At 47.1% G+C, this 19,962-nt stretch overlaps 3 protein-coding genes and 1 non-coding gene across 6 annotated transcripts in view; 1 reads left to right on the forward strand and 3 right to left on the reverse strand.

Annotated features, from left to right (window-relative positions):
- Window positions 1–2,786, reverse strand: part of ZDHHC8 (zinc finger DHHC-type palmitoyltransferase 8) — an 87,668-nt gene extending 84,882 nt beyond the window's left edge. For both annotated transcript variants that reach the window (XM_052690958.1, XM_052690957.1), the window contains exon 1: window positions 2,561–2,786. In XM_052690958.1, coding sequence (XP_052546918.1) covers window positions 2,561–2,664 — 104 coding nt within the window. In that variant the 5' untranslated portion in view covers window positions 2,665–2,786. The remainder of the gene's footprint in view (window positions 1–2,560) is intronic.
- A 1,577-nt stretch (window positions 2,787–4,363) lies between these two features.
- RANBP1 (RAN binding protein 1) overlaps window positions 4,364–19,962 on the reverse strand; it is a 251,354-nt gene continuing 235,755 nt past the window's right edge. Inside the window, exons 1-6 of one of the 2 annotated variants that reach the window (XM_052690990.1) lie at window positions 12,651–12,782; window positions 11,176–11,312; window positions 9,878–10,035; window positions 8,241–8,369; window positions 7,161–7,226; window positions 4,364–6,181 (exon numbers count right to left, since the gene is read on the reverse strand). In XM_052690990.1, coding sequence (XP_052546950.1) covers window positions 6,060–6,181; window positions 7,161–7,226; window positions 8,241–8,369; window positions 9,878–10,035; window positions 11,176–11,312; window positions 12,651–12,665 — 627 coding nt within the window. In that variant the 5' untranslated portion in view covers window positions 12,666–12,782 and the 3' untranslated portion in view covers window positions 4,364–6,059. Of the gene's footprint in view, window positions 6,182–7,160; window positions 7,227–8,240; window positions 8,370–9,877; window positions 10,036–11,175; window positions 11,313–12,650; window positions 12,783–19,962 lie in introns of those variants that run through there. The other variant, XM_052690991.1, reaches the window with a different exon arrangement.
- LOC128084817 (small nucleolar RNA SNORA77) lies at window positions 6,955–7,087 on the reverse strand. Its single transcript, XR_008208688.1, has one exon. It is a non-coding gene; the product is annotated as a small nucleolar RNA SNORA77 (small nucleolar RNA).
- TRMT2A (tRNA methyltransferase 2 homolog A) lies at window positions 12,864–19,959 on the forward strand. The gene is made up of 11 exons (XM_052690963.1): window positions 12,864–13,549; window positions 14,071–14,179; window positions 14,626–14,807; window positions 15,433–15,547; window positions 15,787–15,902; window positions 16,426–16,537; window positions 17,142–17,268; window positions 18,212–18,283; window positions 18,877–18,993; window positions 19,199–19,295; window positions 19,576–19,959. The coding sequence occupies exons 1-11, from the start codon at window positions 13,089–13,091 to the stop codon at window positions 19,862–19,864; spliced, it is 1,797 nt and encodes a 598-aa protein (XP_052546923.1). The 5' UTR covers window positions 12,864–13,088; the 3' UTR covers window positions 19,865–19,959.

The raw sequence follows: 19,962 nt of genomic DNA on the forward strand, positions 1-19,962 counted from the left end.
CCAGACTGGGTTGGAATGGTTTACACTGTTATCCTTAATGAAAATACAAAGGAAGAAAGGTTTTGGAAGAAATAAAGCTCAATGTGCTGCAGCTGAATCACTCTGGATTCTGGTAACATTAAGCAGAATTCTTCCTTCATTATGCCATTTGATTTTTTCCTGTAAGTAAATTAACCTAATTATTATATATAGCACTATGTATGCATTCATTCGCAATGCTTACAGTTACTGCACATTTACTCCCCTACTGTGACAAACCAGACCACCTACTCACACAGCTCTGTTTATTATCAGAGGAGCGCACAGGGGAGCTGAGGGCCCACAACGCACCCGCTCTCAGACGCTTTTCCAGGCAGCGCTGCAACAGCTAAGTAGCTCAGCTCCCCCGCACAGAACCAGAAGGAATACCACAGGGACACAGCAAATGCTGGATAGTCAGCCCAGGAAAAAGAATAGAGAAGCATCTCTCGTGGAACCTTCCCAAATTCATGCATCATACCACTGATCAACACCACCACGACATCACAGTGCACACCATGTATTTCAAACTCCCTTCAGGTGCTACCATTTAGCAAAGTTGTTTGGCCCACAGCTACAAATAAAGATTACGCTGCCTAGATGCCAGCCCTGGCCTCAGGGCGCTTTCCATCCAGCAGAAGGCTCTCACCGTGCATGGCTGAGCACACAGGCAGGCTCAGAGAGCTACTGAGGAACTCGTGCAGTGCCCAGAAAGCACACTGTCTCCTACTCAGTAAGCAGTTTTTAAAATTATCATTCACTTTTTCCACATATATTAACATCCATTATTCATTTCCACATGCTGAATTTGGTGGATTCTGTGACACCCCACTGGGCCGATCTGCACCAAAATCTGCTGTGAGAATCCCCTCCTTTGGCCACTTTCATGCACTTACATATAGATAAGGTCCTCAACAGACAGAGCGGCCTCGGAGCTCAACAGCACAAACAAGAAATGAGCAGAAACTCAAGTAAATCATCACCTGGTAAAGTCCTGTGCTGCGACCAGCAAGCAGGCTGATATGAGCAGCAGAGCTTGAAGCGGCAGCAGGCAGTGCCTCCTCTGCTGCACCACTGGGGTGTGTACCAACAGCAGCAGTGCATGCTGGCACCAGGAAAGTGCAGCCTGCACAGCCTAAAGTAACGGGTCACAACAAAAGGAAAAACCCACCAGGAAAAGATGCTACCAGTACACACACCGCATGCTTTGCTCCCAAAGACCGACATCACTAAAACTGCTCAGGATGAAAAAAACCAACAGCAAATCTGTACAGATCTGTCCAAGTATTTCTGAATGGACAGGACTTCAGAGACTGCCTAACAGCAGTTGCTCAGTTAAGTGTTATTTTCATCACAGACACAGCTTGGCAGCAGCACGGAGCGTGTGTCTGGGATGGTCTCTGACACAGTACTAACATTCCAAGATGCACAGGCCAAGTTACAATATGGAGATATCCTAAAAATATCTGATATTGCATGTAATTATTCACTGCTAACAGAGAGCGGGATTAAGTTTGAGATTTGGTAGCAGACTACAAACTGTTCCTCCGTACAGTGACAGATTCTGACAGGGACATCCCCGCGGCACCCCGCTGCCATGGCAGGGTGTAACAGCCAAGGGCTGCACAGCAGCACATCCATCACAGCCACACGTTCAGAGCGTCACATGAAAAGCAACACGCAGCTCCCGAGACAACCTCAGCATGCACCCATCTCTCCAGGTGCAGGAAAATGCCGGCATTAAGATCCCTTTCTCTGATTGTGAAACCACGTGAACAGAATAAACACAGCACGCTGTGAGCCGAGTTTGTGGCCGAAGGCAACTTGTGTGCTGCGTGTGCCCGCGAGGCCCCAGCCATGATGAGGAGCCCAATGACAAGGATGGGTTTATACACATACCGGTTCTACCAGCTGAAACGGTGCGGTATCCTGAAAGGGCTCGGCGATCCCTAAGCGTGAGAGGCATTAAAGCCAGCAGCCAGTAATCACGTCACACTAAGCCAAGAGCACTGCTCGGCGTCAAACGCCGCTCTGATTTAAGAAACCGCTTGGCAAAACGACATCTGCATTTCGCTCTGCATGCTGAGCCACGACACCCGCACCAGTAAGGAGCGCCGTGAAACGCCGAGCATTACATTACGGCACAACTTAAGGAGGTTAAAAACGCGGCCACGCGCACACCAACACCGAGCCCTCGGCCGCTCCAGCGCACAGCCCCGCACAGCCGAACCCGCGCAGCCACCCGCGGCTCGAACCCCGCGCTGGGCGGCACGGCCGGACCACCGCCCCGCAGCGCCGGCACTGCGCTCTGCCATGAGGGGACGCGGGAGCGACAGAAAACGGGGGCAACAAAAAGTTTCATTCCCCCCCATCCCCCGCTCCTTCCCTCGAGCAAATCTCGACGCACCCGTCAGCTCCTCGGGCTCCGGGTTCGGTTACATAAAGAACGCACGGCCGGCGGCTCCGGCGCTGCTAACCCGGCCCGGCGGCGGCCGAAAGGGAGCGGGGCCGGGGAGTCGCCGGCCCCCACGGTGGTACTTACGTGAAAACGAAAAATAAAGTCGTCGAACCCACTAACAAGGCGGCCGCCGTGGAGACGGGGATGTATTTGGTCGGTTTAAACCTCTTGCCGGTGCTGCTGGGCATCCTGTGGCTTACACATCACTGAGCGAGTCCGAGCCGGGAGGAGCGGCCGGGAGGACGCGGGCACAGCGGGGCCGGGCGGCAGCAGCGAGGGCCGGGCCGCGGCTGACCTCCGGCACAGGAAATCCCACCCCCGGCGCGGCCCACCCGGCGGATGTCGGCCGCCCCTTCAGGCGGCGCGGGAGGAGCGCGGCGCGGCCGCTCCCCGTGCCGGGGCCGCTCCCCGGGTTCCGCGCGGGGCGGCGCCGAGGAGCTCGGAGGGGCGGTGCGGGCGCTCGGCTCGTCCTACGCGGCGCTGCTCCGAACCGCGGGGCCGCGGGACGGGAGGCGAGCGCTGCGGGCCTGGCGGAGCTCGGAACAGAACGAGAAGAACTGCGGGAGCAAAAACTCAAATAAAACGAGGGCTCTCAGCTTTGCACAGTTTGCAATAAAACCGAAAGCGTCGGCTTTGAATATGTGGAAAAGCAGAGCGAGCACCGGCCCGAAGGCACGCGGTTACGCGAGAGCCGGGCTCTGCCCCGCGGCGTCATCCGGCGCTCTGCGGCGCTGAGAAGCGGCGGCAGCCTGGGGCAGGGCGCTGCCACGAGCCTCGGCTGCAGCGCTCCGGGCGGGCGGAGGCGGGGCTCCAGGGGCTGCGGGGCTGGCTGCTGCTCGGTACGGAACGCCCGGCCCGGTCCTTTGCCGCGCGCCTAACGGGTCGGCGTTTTGCAGAGTGCCGCGCGGTGCTGAGCTGAAAGCCTTCCGGCGCACGTAGCAGCGCCACGAGCCGAAGCAGGGCTGTGCTCGTGCAGCGTCTGCCCCGCCGCGGCTGGACGCGGGTCGCTGACTGTTGAAGCACACAGTAAAGCAGAAGACGCGTTTTAGGAGCACGCTTTGGCCACCCACACGAGTCTGGTCTAAATAAAATTCCCCAGAAGAGCTTGCAGGCTAGCGCTATTTCACGTGTACTGCAGAATTGGGACAAGACCCGGTCTGTGCTTAAAACACCGGTTCTTGTTTGTAACGCTGTACACACAAATCTGAACTTCACACGAACAAAAAGTATTTCCACGAATGCAACTCGCTTTGAGGGACTGCTATAGGCTGCACGTTCACCAGCAGACCACTCGTTGATACTCCGTACTTAAATTCACGTGCTGAGAAGTTACACAAACAATTCTTCCCCTTATCTTCTGGCTCTGAAATGATACATCGTTGAAGATTTCGGTGGCATCAGCGAAGCACTGGGTTATTCTCCTTCCTTCTATTTCAAAGCAATGGTAATTTTAGCTAAGTCCAGTTTGGAAGAACTTTAAGGCATCCCCAGGCTGTTGAGTAGCCAGCTCTATAGGACCAGAACGTTCCTCAGCCAAGTGCTAACCAGAGAAATCGCTTGTTAGCAATCCATGAACTGTAAACATGGACCAATTAACCTAAGCAGGAAGGGAAATGTCTGAAAATCAGTTAAGTATGCACAGGTGAGGGGGGGGAAGGGAGAGAGAAAGAAGGTAATACAGTTAAACAGATTTTGTCAATACTAAGGCAAACATTAAGACAGGAACACTTAGAATATTAAGGCAAATGATGCTTCCTCCTGTCTGCAGCACAATGCTAGTGAAACCACATCCACCCGTGTTGCTGCCTCCATCATGCTCTGTCATCTCCATCTGCCCCACAGGCCAAGAGCACATTCCCAGCACTTCTTTAAATAAACAGCAAATCCTTTAAATGAAAATTTACATTTATTTTGAAATTTTTAAATGTCATTTCTATCAATTTAGACACAGTTTGACATTATCAGATCAGAGAATTTACAGTGACTCATGGATAACAATTTGGCTTTTACATTCAAATGCTACGTACTTCAAAAGAGCTTTGCTTTGTTATTTCCAAACCAGAAACACTGAAGAACACCGTATTTTGCCTTTCGACCATCTTTGTTAATTAACAGACTTTTAATATCTGCTGTACTTGAAGGGGAACGTGTACAACACTAAAGGAATTACTTTGTTTGAATGTAGTGAGTACCTTAGTTGCAGTTCCACATTTAAGACTACTGGTTCGGTAGCATAAAAGGCAGTACTAAGCAGAAACACAAGTCATTCTTTTTTAGGTCTGTTTTCCTCAGATAGATTGCAGAGTCCAGTCTACTTAGAAAGCCTTTTTATGAAGACAGAGGTCTCACTAGCCAATATCAACACCATACAAAGTTTAGCAAGTTTTGTTCAGTTTTCATAGTTTGAGAATAGTAACATAGAATTCCATTGCTATCTAACACTAACCTTGTATTAGTGGTTAACAACAAAATTCAATTAATCTATCCAACTTAAATTGTGTTGGTTTTATCACTTAATATATATTTTCTCCTACTCTCTAGCAGTAACTTGAAACCAGGCAAGCAATTAACGCTTGTAGGAAAGAGATTTGATCAACTTGCTCATTACTGGCAAGAGTTGTGCCCCTTCAGTGTGTACAACATGATCACCTAAGAGAATAACTGAACTTCTCCCTTCAAGAGGGACAGACTCCCAGAAGGCATCCTGTAAGGTCACCACCTCCCCAATTCTTAAAAGCAACATTAAGCTCCAAGGCCCTGAAAAAACACAAAAACAAAGGCTTATAAATTTTAGAGTGTGACTGTTACAATATGCTGACTGCTGGTACTCCAACGTTTAAGACTTCTTTGCGTACATCTTAATATAGAGACAATAGTCAGCAAGAAGCACATTGTGGAAGATCTGGGTTCACAGCTACAGCTTTGTGCTAGGCTCAAGCATTGCTAACATTAATGACTTTCATGAGCAGCAGAGCTGACATTTTCTTTTCTAGTAGGAAGATAATACTCAGGTCTCACATAACGTTTGCTCCCCCTTTATTTTCCCTGTCCAATGGAACACCATTAATAGTGCACCAGGAATGCTCTACTGTCTAATGTCACAAACCTGCTGCATTTCAAGAATCACAGGTGTGTTTCCTGCCCAGGAACAAAGAGCAGAGAGGAATGTGAAAGGATTGCTGTATCAGTTTCAGAAGACATGCATGCCATCCTAATCTTCCCTGTTCGTAAAGTCTGTTCATCTAGTTAGCCTGGGTAGGACAACATGCATCTCAACACCCAATGAAACAATTGTATTCATAAGCCTTTAAAGCATATAGAAAACTCAGTTCTATCCTCTGATGCTGTTTCAAGTTTGTTTTATTCACTCTTTTGGATGACCATAAATAAGTGTTTCCACTATGGAAAAGAAAGTTAGCACAGTACATTTTCATGACTGGGGAATGGATTTTCTGAAGACATCTTCAAAAGGGCAAAAGCTTAGAAAAAACAACCTGAACATTGAATTCAGTTCCTTATAAAGTCCCTTGTAAAAATAAAAAAAAGAAAAAATATAAAGAAAAACTGCAAGGCCCAGGATGATTTATTGCTTTTCTTCATTTTCCTTGGTCTCTTTCTTCTCAGCTTCTTTGCTCTCATCCTTTACAGAAAGCTCCTCTAGTTTTTCAGCAACTTTATCGGCACTGTCATTTTTGTCTGTGCCTGCTAAGAGATTGATGAGGGAAAAAAAAGAGTTACACAGAGGAAGCAGTCAATTTTCCTGTAACAGAGGAACAGTAAAGGTGGAAGGTAAAGAGGATAGGGAGGAGAGACAACCTGTATTTAGAGTAAGAGCAAAAGCAACTTTCCACTGAGCGCTGGAGTGACTCATTCTGTTTCTTCTTTACTAATTCCTTCCAGTGTCAGAATTCAAGAAATACCATTTGGATATTTTAATCACTAGATGAGTGCCTAACCGTACTGACAGAGAAATACTTCTCACTTGGTCAGCTTTCATGCTACCAGAAACAGACCCCATGCAACACGGAAATCTCCCAAGTCCCAGCTTCTAGTCCATCTCAAATGAAAACCAGCCTCCCTAAGACCCCACCTCCCCACTTTGGAAGTGGGACAGATGGGCAGTTCCTAAGAGTGATCTGAAAATCAAAAGCGTTGCTCGCCAACTACTTGTAATCTGTACTTCAGGAAGATGGAGGTGTTTATTTCACAAGATATGCTGTCTTGTAACAGACAATTACACAATGTGACGCATTAAGCTATTCAATAAAGACCTGTGAAGACATTCTACCACTCCAAGTACATTAAGTATTAGAACTGAACATTCTATTTCCATGACTACGTAGTTGTGGAATTCGGGATGGGAAACTAGGAGGAGAAAATATCACTGTGGTTAGAGTGCTCACAGTTCACTTGAGTATTATAAACCAAAATACTTCTGCAGCAGTTCCAAAACAAAACAACAACAAAAAAACAAACAAAGCCATGTCCCAATAGCAATTGTAACAGCCTTCCACAAGAAAGAAGGCATTCATCATGCCTGTGAGTGATTACTCTCGCAGACAAAAAAAGCACCTGAACTGAAGGCTGCAGTTCGGTACAGAGTGAGTCTGCTCCAGCACAACGACACGCTGGGGGCTACAACCAGCAAACAGAAGATGCACAACATTTAAGACTTAACCCTTACCTTTTTTTGCTCTCTTGTCTACTTCGTTTCTGCATTCTTCAAATTTTGCCTTGAATTTCTGTGCATCTGTTTCAGTAAAGACAGAATACTTTTTCATTAACTTTATCTCCTTGCAACACTGAATGTTTCTCAAGTATCTTCCCTCAAAATCAGTGGCTGTGTAAACAAAACTTGTAGGTACTTACAGAGTGATTGAGCTTAAGTTCATACAAAAAGCTCCACAAAGTTTTTCAGTCACTTTTTTTGTGCAGTTTAAGCCTCTTAACTTTCAAAATATTTCAAATAAGATTCCAGAAGGAACTGCCTTGTGGTCAGTAAGACTCCTAGCTGCCCCTGCCCCACAAAAATAAGAATACAACAGTATCCTAACACAGCTATGCACAGCAGACTGAAGATTAGCTATGAACTACTAGCCCTCCACTACATCACGCCCCAGAGGAACAACACAACTTAGGGTCTCAGCAACAAGTGCTAAAGATAAAGCTTAAGTACTGTATTTGTGAGACAAAGACTCGAATTCAAGTTAATCTTGACTACAATAGCTAGAGAAATATGATCTGTCTTATGTTTTGGTCTAAGTTATCCTAAACAATGTTCATACACAGTGAATACAAGCAACAATAGATTGCTAGTCTGCTCAGTCAAGGTACTTAACACTAGAGCCATAGAAACAGCAATGTGGTCTGCCAGCTTGGCACGACTGACCACACGAGGTCACTGTTGCCCCACAGGAAATTCAGAAGCAGCTGTGAACTAATTCAAGAAATACAACTCCTTCTCAAGCATCACAAAAGATACGTGAAGGGCTGACTTATGTCTGGTCACCCATCATCTGCTCAGTCAGCATTATGTTTGCATGAAAAAGCTTAAGCTTAAGAAGTTCTTATGGCATAAAGCTCTGAAAAGGTTACTAAGATTTAGCTGTTACACCATACGTCAACACATTTGGTAAAACAGTAACTGACTTCTCCCAGAGAAAGCAGCAATTAGCTAAAGCTTCTAGGTAGGGTACCATATCTAACAGTGTTCTGCAGTAGCATTCAGAGTACAGTACAACAAGTTCAGCAGCTGTCCACTCACTTTCCGCGTTTAAAAACCGGATTGCCAGAAGCTCAGGCTTGGGGCATTCATCTGCAAAGTCAGCATGTGTGTTCCAGACCCATGCCCTGTCACTCCCAGCATTAGGCCTCAGCTCCATTAGGGGTGTGACTGAAAAGCAAGCATAAGAAGAGGTACAGAGCACAATAATACACATTTTCCACACCAGCCTTCATAAATCTGTAGGGTTTTGTTGCTTCCATAATGCATTTTATAGAGAATTACTTATGGATAAACAAAAAAAACAGTGGCATCCAAATATATTTCTCTTTGCATCCTCCAGTGAAATGACACAATGTCATCACTGTATAAAAGATTGCTAGATTCACTATAGTGCATCTTAATTCTGTCCCAAAACAAACAACTCCTATACTTACCTGAGAGATGCAAGCATTAAGCACAACCCTTAGGAACAGTCAAACGGTTTAGGAAGAAAAGACACTCCAAGAGAAAGACCATTCTTTTGCACACTGAAAATATGGTATACTGTGAGAAAAATAGCTATTCCTACACTTAGTCATCTAATCAGGCTCTCTGCTGAGAGCTTTACTACAAGGGATCACAAAATTCTGCACTGCTGTAAAAGGCACACAGCACATTTTCAGCCCTTTTGCTCCTTCCCACAAAATGGAGCCCCTTCCCTCCGAGACACCACTGTTACTTAACCCAACTGAATGGGGGAGTCTGAACGTTACTGCTCACACCACTCAGCCCTCTCCCACTGCACACAGTTCAGACGTGCATTCCTTGCTTCCCCCCATCCCAATGCCTGGCTCTTGTGTTTCGTTCAGAAGAAATCTAAAGACAGTCAACTCACTTTTTTTCTTTTTTTAAATAAATTTAGAGATGGGAGTTCACTGTTTCACTTAATGCTTGTAAAAAATGAAAAGGGTCTTTTTGTCTGCCTGCACATCACCAGAAATTCAGTAAAGGAATCTATACTGCAAGCAGTTTTTCCAGGAAAAACATCTGTTTATGTGGATATTTTCCTAAAGAAAAGGCTGATTACTGTTACTGGTTAGGGACTGTGCTACTTTTGTAGTTACCTTCTCTTTCACCCAAAGCTAGGAACACCTGTGCTCTGATTGTCTGACCTTCTGTAAAGGTTTGCCCACAGAAAAATAAGTCATCACTTCTGTTCTCAATTCTGTATTGTTAAATTAAACAATTGTTTCAAACTACCTGCATGTAGCTTAACTCCAAAGGTACTGCATAAGTCCACATTTTCTGTGACCATTAAAAAACAACAAACTGTTGGGATCAATGACACTGTGTCTGTCTATCCCAGTTAAATTTCAAAGTGTCTTCAAACACTAGCACTCTTTAAAACTAAGAGCTTTCATACTCAATGCTGCAGGCCATCATCAAACCACAGCCTCCTTCTGTTCATGAAGGTGAGCACTCATGTTTTGATAAAGTCTTCTATGGTCAGAGCAAGAAATGACAGTATTTATAGCCTGCTGGAAGTTGGACACTCGTTTTAAGAGGCAGCAATTCTCTAGATACTGCTAAAAGCCACTGGGCTCTTAACTTTCAATGTATAAAGCTCCATCAAGCTTAATTAAAAAACAAAAAAACAAAAAACAAAACAGTAGCATGTATAGCAGTGCATGACATACTGTAATGGTTTGCGCAGATTTTTAGAGTTTTATCCCTCCTCATGAGGAGGCGAATTGTTCCCTTCTCCTTGTGCTTCAGCAGTTTGACATCACCAGTTCCTCGCTCTTTCCACTCCGGAAGGTCATTCTCGGATGCAAATCGGAACAGTTTTGCTCGCCTTAAAGGAAGAACGTAAGAAATCAGCCTGCAATAACAGCTCATGGAAACAACACTTCCGCTGTATGGTACAGCAGATGGCTTTTAAGCCACACAAGAACCTTGGGTGGCCGTGTGTGGAGCCAGGAGTTGGACTTCATGAGTCTTGTGGGGCCCCCCCAGCTTGATATTCTGTGTGATTCTGTGACCACTGCTTTTATTCAGCATGCAGTGTCAGAAACTGACACACACTGAAGTTTACCTGCAAGCTGTGAGGAATTCTTTAACATCTACCCTGGTTTGTTATATTCTGGACACACTTCAGGAAGTGAATGTATTTGGCATTTTAAATTAATGTATAAATAACAGCTTTTGCTATTCATAGAGTTCCTACACTAGGAATACAACTGCTACAGCCAGCCAGCAGTAATTTTAACTCAAAAAATTGAGTAGCCTGAAACTAAGGCTCTTGTGTAATTCCAAGTCTGGTGTTTGATGCACTGTTAACAAAGCCCCTCACCCTCTAGAATCACTCCCTTCCAACTCCCAAATCCTTGTTATTGCTGCTCTTCAGTCAGGTACAAGGGAAGCCTAGTGCCGCACCGCAGTGCAGCTTACCAGCTTTAGAACATCATTCTTTAAATTTTTCAAGATGCCAGTGTGCCAAAGGGGAAAAACAGGAATAGTCTGGGAGATCAGTCAACACTGATCACAGACTTAGCCTGAAGAGCTTAAGACACTGCTAAAGGAGAGGAAACATCTGCTCAAGAGACACTAGTTCCAAACAGAGTTTTGTCTGGGATGCGCCTGGGTTCCATGCTGCTCTTCCATTTCTTTTGCACTGTATGTTTTAGACTACTACCACATACCTTCAAACCTTTAGTTATTACCCAAATTAACGTTTTCTTTCAGGCTAAATGAGACAATATTAAAACCAAATTCATGATGCCATCTCCTTCATGCTATTCCAGACTTTAATCAGTTCCTTGGGAGCAGTGCTGTCAGCCCTCCCCAGCTCAAACTCTGCCACTACAGCAAACAGCAGCCAATTTACACTGCTGCTTCATACAGAGACTCCTAACAAGTCATCCAACTTCCCTGTAACACAGTCAAGCTTAAGTATGATAAGCGGTTAGATAATATTTAGAAGTGTTCTACTTACATCTTAAAGAGCTCTTCCTCATCCTCTTCCAGAGTTTTTATTTCTTGCTCAGGAAGGGAAACTATGGGCTCAAACTGAGGATCATGGTTAGAGTCATCCGCGTTTTCAGTGGAAGTATCATGCTCCTCGTGTGCTTCCTGGAAGAGGGAAAAGCAAAAAAGAAAGATAAACTTGCTGCGTACTTATATTCACAGCTATTCAGCAATTGCATCTCAGCAACTGAGCCGTGCTCTAAAAATAAACCAAATTCACAGTTGAAAATTAATTGCTCTGTGTCAACGTGCAGTTAGACTACAAAAGAAATAGCCTCATGCTGGTTTTGTTTTACTATCCTGGCTTCTGGCTGCTGAAAAGTCACTTCTCCAATCATTTCTCCAGCACAACGTGCTTTATGCTACTAATGGACACACTACTTCATGGCTGACAACCTACCATTAACAGGGGGTAAAAACATCACTAAAGAAACCACCTCTACCAGCCCAACTCCATCAAGACAGGCAACACAAGTTCACTGTTCTCACTCTATGTGTCAGAACTCCCCAAGTCAGATTTCTGCAGCACAGCAACAACACTCATGAAGGTATTTAAATTTACTTTCTTCATCCCCGCACCCTTTGAGGACCTTTGTTTTTAATCGGTGGCTAAATAGCCAACATAAGGCTTCCTGCACAGCCGCTCGGGGTCCACCTGCACAGCCGGGCTCATGAAAGCTGCAGCCCGGTGAGGAGACTCGGCACCACGGCCGCGTGGCAGGCAGGTGCGCCAGTAGGCGCGCTCAGCGAAGGAGTCTACAAGGGAAAGCGATCTGCAAACTTAACGAGGCCAAAACAGCGATCTCAGGCGGAGAGAGGCGATCAGCGTCTTTTCGTCGGTGCCGCTCGAACAACACAAAGGCGAACGCAGCCGCAGGGCGCACGCACGGCGCTCCCGGCCCGCGGGGCCTGCTGAGGGCTGAGGGGCGGCACGGAGCGCCGCGCTTCCACGGAAAGAAGAGGACAAGAAACAACGCTGCGAAAAACTTTCGGTTATTCAACGAGCGCTCCGCTACGGTTCGGCGCGTCCCCGACGGAGAGGGACATTAAGATTGAAGCGAGTCGCGTTAGAGCGCGTGGGGAAGGGGAGGGAAAAGGAGCGGAGCGGCCCCAGCACGGTACCGCGGCCCCGCCGCCACGTGCGGGAGCGGGCAGGCCGGTATCGCGACAGGCGGCACGTGGGCTGCTCCGGGCCGCAGGGCAAAGAAAGGAGGAAGGAGCGGGAACAGCCCGGGGAGCGGAGCTCCGCCCGAGCGCGGCCCCGAGAGCGGCGCTGCCCCGGCCGCCTCCGCGCGGCTCGGCCCCCGACCGGGCCTCGGCCCCGGCCCTGCGCGGCCCCCGCCCGCTTCCGTCGCCCCCCATCCCCCACCCCGGCCCGCTCCGCCGCCTTTCTCCCTCCCGCCCACCGCCCTCGCCGCTCGACGCCCTCCCGCCGCCGCTCACCTTGGTGTCCGCCATAGGGCCGGGCTCGCTGCGCTCCGCTCGCCGCCGCTGCGCTTCCTGCCGCGCGCCCCCGCCCCTCCCGCCTTTACCTCATTCCCGCAGCCCGCGCCGCCGCAAGGCACGATGGGAAACGCCCCCTTCCCTCCGCGCTGCCCGCCCCGCCCCTCCACCTCGCGCGGGGCAGCGCGGAGCCCCGGCCCAGCGGTTCTCCTTTCCTGTCCTCTCCTTTCCTCTCCTTTCCTTCCTTCCCCCCCCGCCGCGGCGGCCTGGCCTAAGATGGCGGCGGCGCTGAGGGAGCGTTGAGGCGGCGCATCGTTCGCAGCGATTTTTTATGGGACGCGGCGGCCCCGAGGAGCGCCCTTAGAAGAAGCGGGTGGCGGCCGCTCGCTTTCTTCCCTTCCTTTTTCCGGAGCCGCTCCCGTCCCGCGGCGCGGCGCCATGGAGGCGGCCGAGGGCGCCCCCGACGCGTACGGCTACACCCGGGCGGAGCTGTTCACCTCCGAGATCTACAAGGTGGAGATTCGGAACCTGCCCAAGTACGTCGGCTTCAACGACGTGAAGAAGTTCCTGGCCAAGCACGGGCTGAGCCCGCACAAGATCAAGCTGCTCGGCGGGCAGACGTTCGCCTTCGTGACGTTCAGGAGCGAGGAGCAGCGGGACGAGGCCGTCAGGGCCCTGCAGGGCGCCGCGTGGAAGGGCCGCGCTCTGGGCGTGCGGGCGGCCAAGCCTAAGGCCGATCCCATGGCGAGGAAACGGCAGCGGGAGGAGGGGGCCGGGGCCGGGGAGCCCCTCGGCAAGCGGATCGCCGACGTGGTCACCCCGCTGTGGGCCGTGCCCTACGAGCAGCAGCTGGCCGAGAAACGGCGGGAGTGCGAGCGGGTGCTGCAGAAGCTGGCCAAGTAATGCCGCCGGTAACGCCGCCCTCGGCCCGACGCGAACGGGGAGCCGCCGGGCACCGGGCACCGCCTGCGGCTCGGGGAGCTGCGGGAGCGGGACGCGCGGCTCGGGGCCCCGCACGGCAAGAGGGGCCGCCCGGCCCGGGCAGAGCTGTGCCCGGACGGCCCCACACCGCTGGGCTTCTCTCACAAGTTATCCCCTCGCTTCTCACGTTCGGTCTTTGCACATGGAAGCGGTTTTCCATCGTTTCCCTTAATCCCGTAGATAAAGTTCCACCCGTGCGTTGGGTGCGCTGGTCACTTCGGCACCTACCATAAAATTGCACAAAGTCTCGTTTCTTGGCGCTGCGGGCCCTGTGACATGAGAGCTCTATTCCCCTGTTAAACCATGGAAGGTTTTCCTCTGACCAAGCGATAACTCGTGCCTTTGTGGGCCACAACAGGAAAAAAAAAAAGTCGCATGTAACTGTTAACCTCACTTGATCCAAACGTGTACTTTTAATTGTTGTTTCTGATCCGGGCAGGGAAATTGGAAATACCAACAGAGCGCTGCTGCCCTGGCTATTCCTGCAGAAGCAGAAGTACAACAGAATGTGCTGCCCCATAGAGGGAGTGAAGGCCTCACCGTTACAGGTAACGGATCGCTGGGCTGGCAGGGAGCTCAGCGTTCAGGCGGCCGTCCTAAGAGACAGTGAAGAAACTGAGGGTTTTTCTTCCTCTCACAATCATGAATTGTAGGCATTGTTGCCTTTCATGCAAATACTGCCTGGGAAAGTTTGCTAGAAGCAGAATAATGTACCTTTAAAAGGCGTGCTGTCCCTACAAGCATGTTGTCTGGTTAATGGAAGCATGTTGCAGAGAGCGCAGGAGTTTGCTCTTGGAATAGCAAGTCCTTTGTGCTTTGTCATTATGGCCATTAGTTCCCCTCCAGCAAAGCTTGGGAGCATCTTCTGTAGGAACTGCAGTGTCCTGCAGGCGTGTGTAAGTACCTGTGGCCACGTGAGAGTTGTTTCAGGATGAACATGGCATATACAGAGAGTGCTGTATAAACCTCTTCCATTACTTTATTTTAAATCTAGACTGAATATCGCAACAAATGCGAGTTCTTGATTGGGATTGGTGTAAATCAAGAAGACAAAACTGTGGGTTGTCGTCTTGGCAAATACAAGGGCGGTACCTGCGCTGTAGTGGAGCCGTTTGATACCATTCACATTCCTGCTGTTGCCAAAAAAGTAGTAAAAACTTTTCAAGACTACATAAGGTGAGCAAAAGTAAAATGAGTTACCTGTGAAAGTTTTGATGTCTGGGATACTCAAAAGTTCTCATAAGATTAACTACAAGCAGTTGTAAGACAGCTTCACGTAGAATTCTTGTTAACAAAAAGCAGCTGCTTGGCTGATTTGGGGGAGAATCATCCTGCAAGACAACTGTAAAACATTAATGGGCGAGCAGCAATGCTTTCTTAAAAAGGAGAGATTAGTTAAAAAAGCAAAAAAGTTAAATCCTCAGCTATTGAAACCTCAGAATAATTGTGGAAATGGGCAGTTCCTACTTGCCATGGAGCCATGAAGGCACTTAAGTTGTTTCATTTTCTGTACATGGTGAGAAGCTGCCTGTGCTCTCTATGAGTTTGGGAGGATTAAAGTGGATGAGGATTATGAAAAGCTAAGGACAGATTGTTGCAGGAGGAGATAGGATCTACTTCATCTTTTTTTCCTCAGTTCAGATTTGGAAGTCATCCTTTTCTTGACAAATCAATGTCGCTTCTGCTTTATTTAACAGTTTCATTGCTTTACCTGCTGAGCTGCTTTTATTTCAATAAACTATTGAATGTTGTCCCCCCACAGCAATTCCTTTTTAAATAACCCAGCTTCTGAACATTGCAGGTCAACCCCTTACTCAGTTTACAGCCCAGAAACCTACGAAGGTCACTGGAAGCAGCTCACGGTCCGTACCAGCAGGAATGGCCACATCATGGCAGTCGTTTACTTTAATCCTCAGGTATTTGAGGTGCCTAAATTACATTAATTTGTTTTTCTGAATAGTGAAAGAGAAATGAGTAGTTATTTGCAACTACTTTTCTATTTAAAATGGTCTGATACATGTAAATGAGCAATTAATTTACATCAGTAAGTTGTCTTCTCTATTATATGCTGCTACCATACAGGTGGCGTGTAGCAAATGATCTCTCTTAAGTCACACAGATTATTATTCTCCCTCCTTTCCAATGAAACCTTTAGAAGTTAAGCAGAGAGGAGCTGGCTGAGCTGAAGGCTGCTCTGGCAGAGCACTTCACTGCAGGGGCAGGGAAGGAGAGCGGCGTTACTTCCCTGTACTTTGTGGAGGAAGGCCAAAGGTAAGGGACTCAGCTTTGCTGTGGGGAATTCGGGTGGCAGCAGTTTTGCAGTTTTGTTGTCTTCAACAGTAAAGTAGGTGGCACTTCCACACCCTTAGTTCATCTGTTTCTAATTCCTGATGATATCAGCAGCATTACTAATTAGCTGAACAGTTATTTACTTTTTCCACAAAACTCCTGAAACTTCCACGTAGTGCTGCCTGGAAAAAGGCAGCCAGCATCCTTGTGCTGAAGCCGCTGTCGGTGGGTAGCTGCCACACTGCGGAGGTGTTGCTGCAGGAGGTGGCTGTTTGCTCTCGACTGTGAAGTTCTGCCTCTTTTAGGCCCAACTGTGTATAAATAGAACAAGAAGTATAAGAAAAAAACTCGGGACGACATTCTGTAGAAGAACACAATTGATGTAGCACACAATAAATTTCTGTCTGTATGTAGCAGTATAGTTTTCAAGATGACTTCAGCTTTGGGAAAAATGGCAACAAACGTGCTTGTCTGCTTTTTGTGTTTGTTTCTCCCTTTCCTCCAGGAAATCTCCCAATCTGGAAGACTTGCCTTTGGAGCACGTGGCTGGCGATAAATACATCTATGAAGAACTTCTTGGCCTAAAGTTTAGAATTTCTCCTCATGCATTTTTTCAAGTAAGGATGATACTGAGCTGCTAACTTAACTGGATTTGCATTCTTGCCTTCAAAATTGGCTACTTCCCCATAACAAGATAGTATATACTTAGGAGATGCAACCTTTTACACTTTTGTTGCAATTAAATACATTTGAGTACTGTGCTCTGCTGTTAAAACTCAGTAAATGAGCGTTAATGTGTTTGGTGGGATGTCAAAGGTAGCTTTTCCTTTCACTGCTTCAGTGTTTTGATATCATCTGGTTCCTGTTGAGTGGCCTTGCACAGAACGTGCAGCAGCAGTTCCATAATCTTTGTAGTTCATTTCCTTTTCCAAGAGGTAATTCTTCCCTCCCAATGCTTTTAATCCTGACCGTGTAGTCTGTGCTGTTGCAGCGGAGTTAAGTGCTGAAGCAGAAGGAACATAGAAACCAAATCATTGTATTTCAGAACTGAATGAAACTCCTGTAATGGTGTCACGACTTGGAAGTCAGCCATGCGTGACTTTGGGTTACACGTGAATGGGGCTTGTTTCTTAGAAATGAGGTAAAAGAGAAGCTGTTCTGCAGCTCATTAAAACACGTTTACTGTTTGTGAAGTAGACTGGTTTGACATTAATTTCACAGGTAAACACACAGGCTGCAGAAGTTCTGTATGCTGCCATTAGGGAGTGGGCACAGCTGAGCCAAGAAAGCACTGTGCTGGACATCTGCTGTGGTACTGGAACTATTGGGATTTCTTTGGCCAAGGCAAGTAACATCTACTCCTGGGTATAATCTTCTTTTAACAGTCAGATGTAGATCTTCTGTTACACTTACGACAAAAAAAATACTTGGTGTGTGTGTGTATATGTATGTACGCACATGTATTGTAGGAAAAGGCAACAGCAGATAACCAGTTCTAAATGACCCAAAAAAGGGGTGATGGTCACAATCTAGTTCCAGGAACGAAAAAAGATAAATTTGCTTAGCCATGCTAAGGCTCAGAGCTCACCAGACACTGCAGGAGGGATCTCCAGCTAGAGATGCTTCTCTTGTAGCTGCCAGCCCTTCGTGAGGGCTGGACCAGGCTCCACCCCTTCTGGTTATGCAGCTGAATTGCTTCTGCCTGTGCTCCCAGGGCTCGCTGCGTCCCTTCCCCAGGTGCTCAATCATTGGTTCAGGCTGACTTAGCAATTCCCATACATACATATAATTGATTTCTAATTAAGTTGTTTTCAACTATTTATGAAAACTCAATCTTGTGTTGAGTGCCCTAAATTATCTTCAATTAAAAAAAAGAGGCCATAATTCTGTAGGGTAGTCAAAACTTAATAAAAAAGGTGTATCCACTTCACTAGTTGTGTTTTGTCAGAAATCTTTGGTTATGAATAACCAATATTTCTTATACTTGCATCATTTTTGGCATAGAGCTTGCTGTAGCATTTGAGGAAGTCTGGAGTCTCCCCTAAGAAAATAAAAAGCCCTGCATAAGTAGAGTCTGTTACTTCCCTGCTGGGATAAATGCTATTCATCCCCCAGTTTCAATCTTCAGAAGAGCCTGTTGTTTGCACAGGTTTCTTCTCAACCTTTTCTGGCTGCAAGGCAGGAGTTCTCTAGCCAAGTATTACTCCAAGTTCCCGTTAATTACTGCTGCTGTGAATAACTGCTGCATTTACGTGTGGTGGGCTGATCTTTTCCCTTCATTCTGTAGAAAGTGAAGAAAGTGATTGGAGTTGAACTTTGCCAAGAAGCTGTGCAGGATGCCAAAGCCAATGCCCAGATTAACGGTTCGTTAAGCTAAAAGGCTAAAATCTTTGTTTTCTAGGAAGGGTAGGAGTTAGTCAGCTACTTCATCTTATTAAAGAAGCCTGTAATTACATCTTATCCATAATAATCTTGTCCATTTTAACAATATAACCTCTCCTGAAAACAAAATTGCATGATAATCTGTATGATCAATTTTCCTGCTGACTGCTTTGTTGTTTTTTCTCATAAATAAACACTTCAACGCAAATGTGAAACAAAGCCACAGTTGCCCTTATGAATTAAACATTAAACAGCAGCTATTTTTGGTGGGCTTTTGCTTTAGTGTAGATAATGACACACACATAAGTTACTGCTGTTTAAACACCTTGATGCAGCAGTCAGCGGTAATTTCAATTTCTGGTAGACAAAACAGTTTGTAGTTTGTAAGGCATAAGGCTTCCATATTGACAGTATTGAAACTTGGGAGTATTGAAAGGTGCCAAACTAATAATAATAAAACTAATAATTACCTGCTTTGGCAGGGGGGTTGGACTCGATGATCTCTGGAGGTCCCTTCCAACCCCTACAATTCTGTGATTCTGTGACTCTGTAATAACATTAATTTGTTTTACAGAACTGAGTAATATTGAATTTCACTGTGGGAAGGCTGAAGATGTCGTTCCTTCCTTACTTAACGTGTTACCTCCCCAGAACCTGATCACTATTGTAGATCCACCTCGAGCAGGACTGCGTAAGTTCACCTCCTTGGAGTTTTCAGTGCGTTCTCCCAGTTGTTTTCTGGCGGCTGCCCAGGAAAATACCAATAGAATAAAGAAAGTGCGAGGCTGTGTGACTTGAAGCGGTGCGGCGCCACACCAGTTTTGTTTGTGACGGAGTCTGTGCTGGAATTTTTCTGAAGTCTGTTGACACTCACATCCAGTCTCTTCTTTGTCTAGATTCCAAAGTAATTCTTGCAATTAGAAGAGCTGAACAGCTGAAGAAGCTTATTTATGTGTCCTGCAATCCTAGAGCTGCAATGAATAACTTTGTGGAGTAAGTAGTTCTTGTATTAAGTAGAACGTGGTAGAAAGAAAAAGTCTGCTGCTGGGGAGGAGGGCTGAGATTGGCTTTTTATTTTTTAAGTCCTATTCATTGCAGTTGACTTTTCATCTTGAAGCAAAAGGTGCTGCTTTGGGAACAACCTATGTACAGGGGTGCTGACAAACCCTATCACTGCTGAGGCTTGGGGAAGAAAAAGCTTAGAAGAGTAGTGGTGATACGCAGCATAGTATAATATTAATACAGTTCTTCCTCCTCCATCTTCCCCACCAAGCCTTTGCCGGGCCCCTTCCAACCGAGTCAGAGGAGCTGCCTTCCGTCCTGTTAAAGCAATGGCTGTGGATCTCTTCCCTCAGACCAAGCACTGTGAGTTACTGATACTCTTTGAAAGGGTTGAATATGCAAACGGAAGCTCTGCTGAAGCAAAGCCTGATGCTGCTCAAGTCGCAGCAGAATGCAACGACTCAGAGCACTTAGATGGTGCCAACCCAGATGACAGTGATGCAAACCAGGCAGCTTCTGTAGCTACAGATACAGCATGCAAAGAGAAGGAATCGACTTAACGCCTGTGAGGTACTTTCCAGAAACTACTTTTGTGTCTTACCTGCTTCTGTAGTATTATTGCTGTAAGACCTAGGTAATAAATCTTAACAACAGAGTG

The sequence above is a fragment of the Tympanuchus pallidicinctus genome, unplaced genomic scaffold (assembly GCF_026119805.1).
Source record: "Tympanuchus pallidicinctus isolate F22 unplaced genomic scaffold, pur_lepc_1.0 scaffold28, whole genome shotgun sequence".
Classification (NCBI taxonomy): Eukaryota; Metazoa; Chordata; class Aves; order Galliformes; family Phasianidae; genus Tympanuchus; species Tympanuchus pallidicinctus.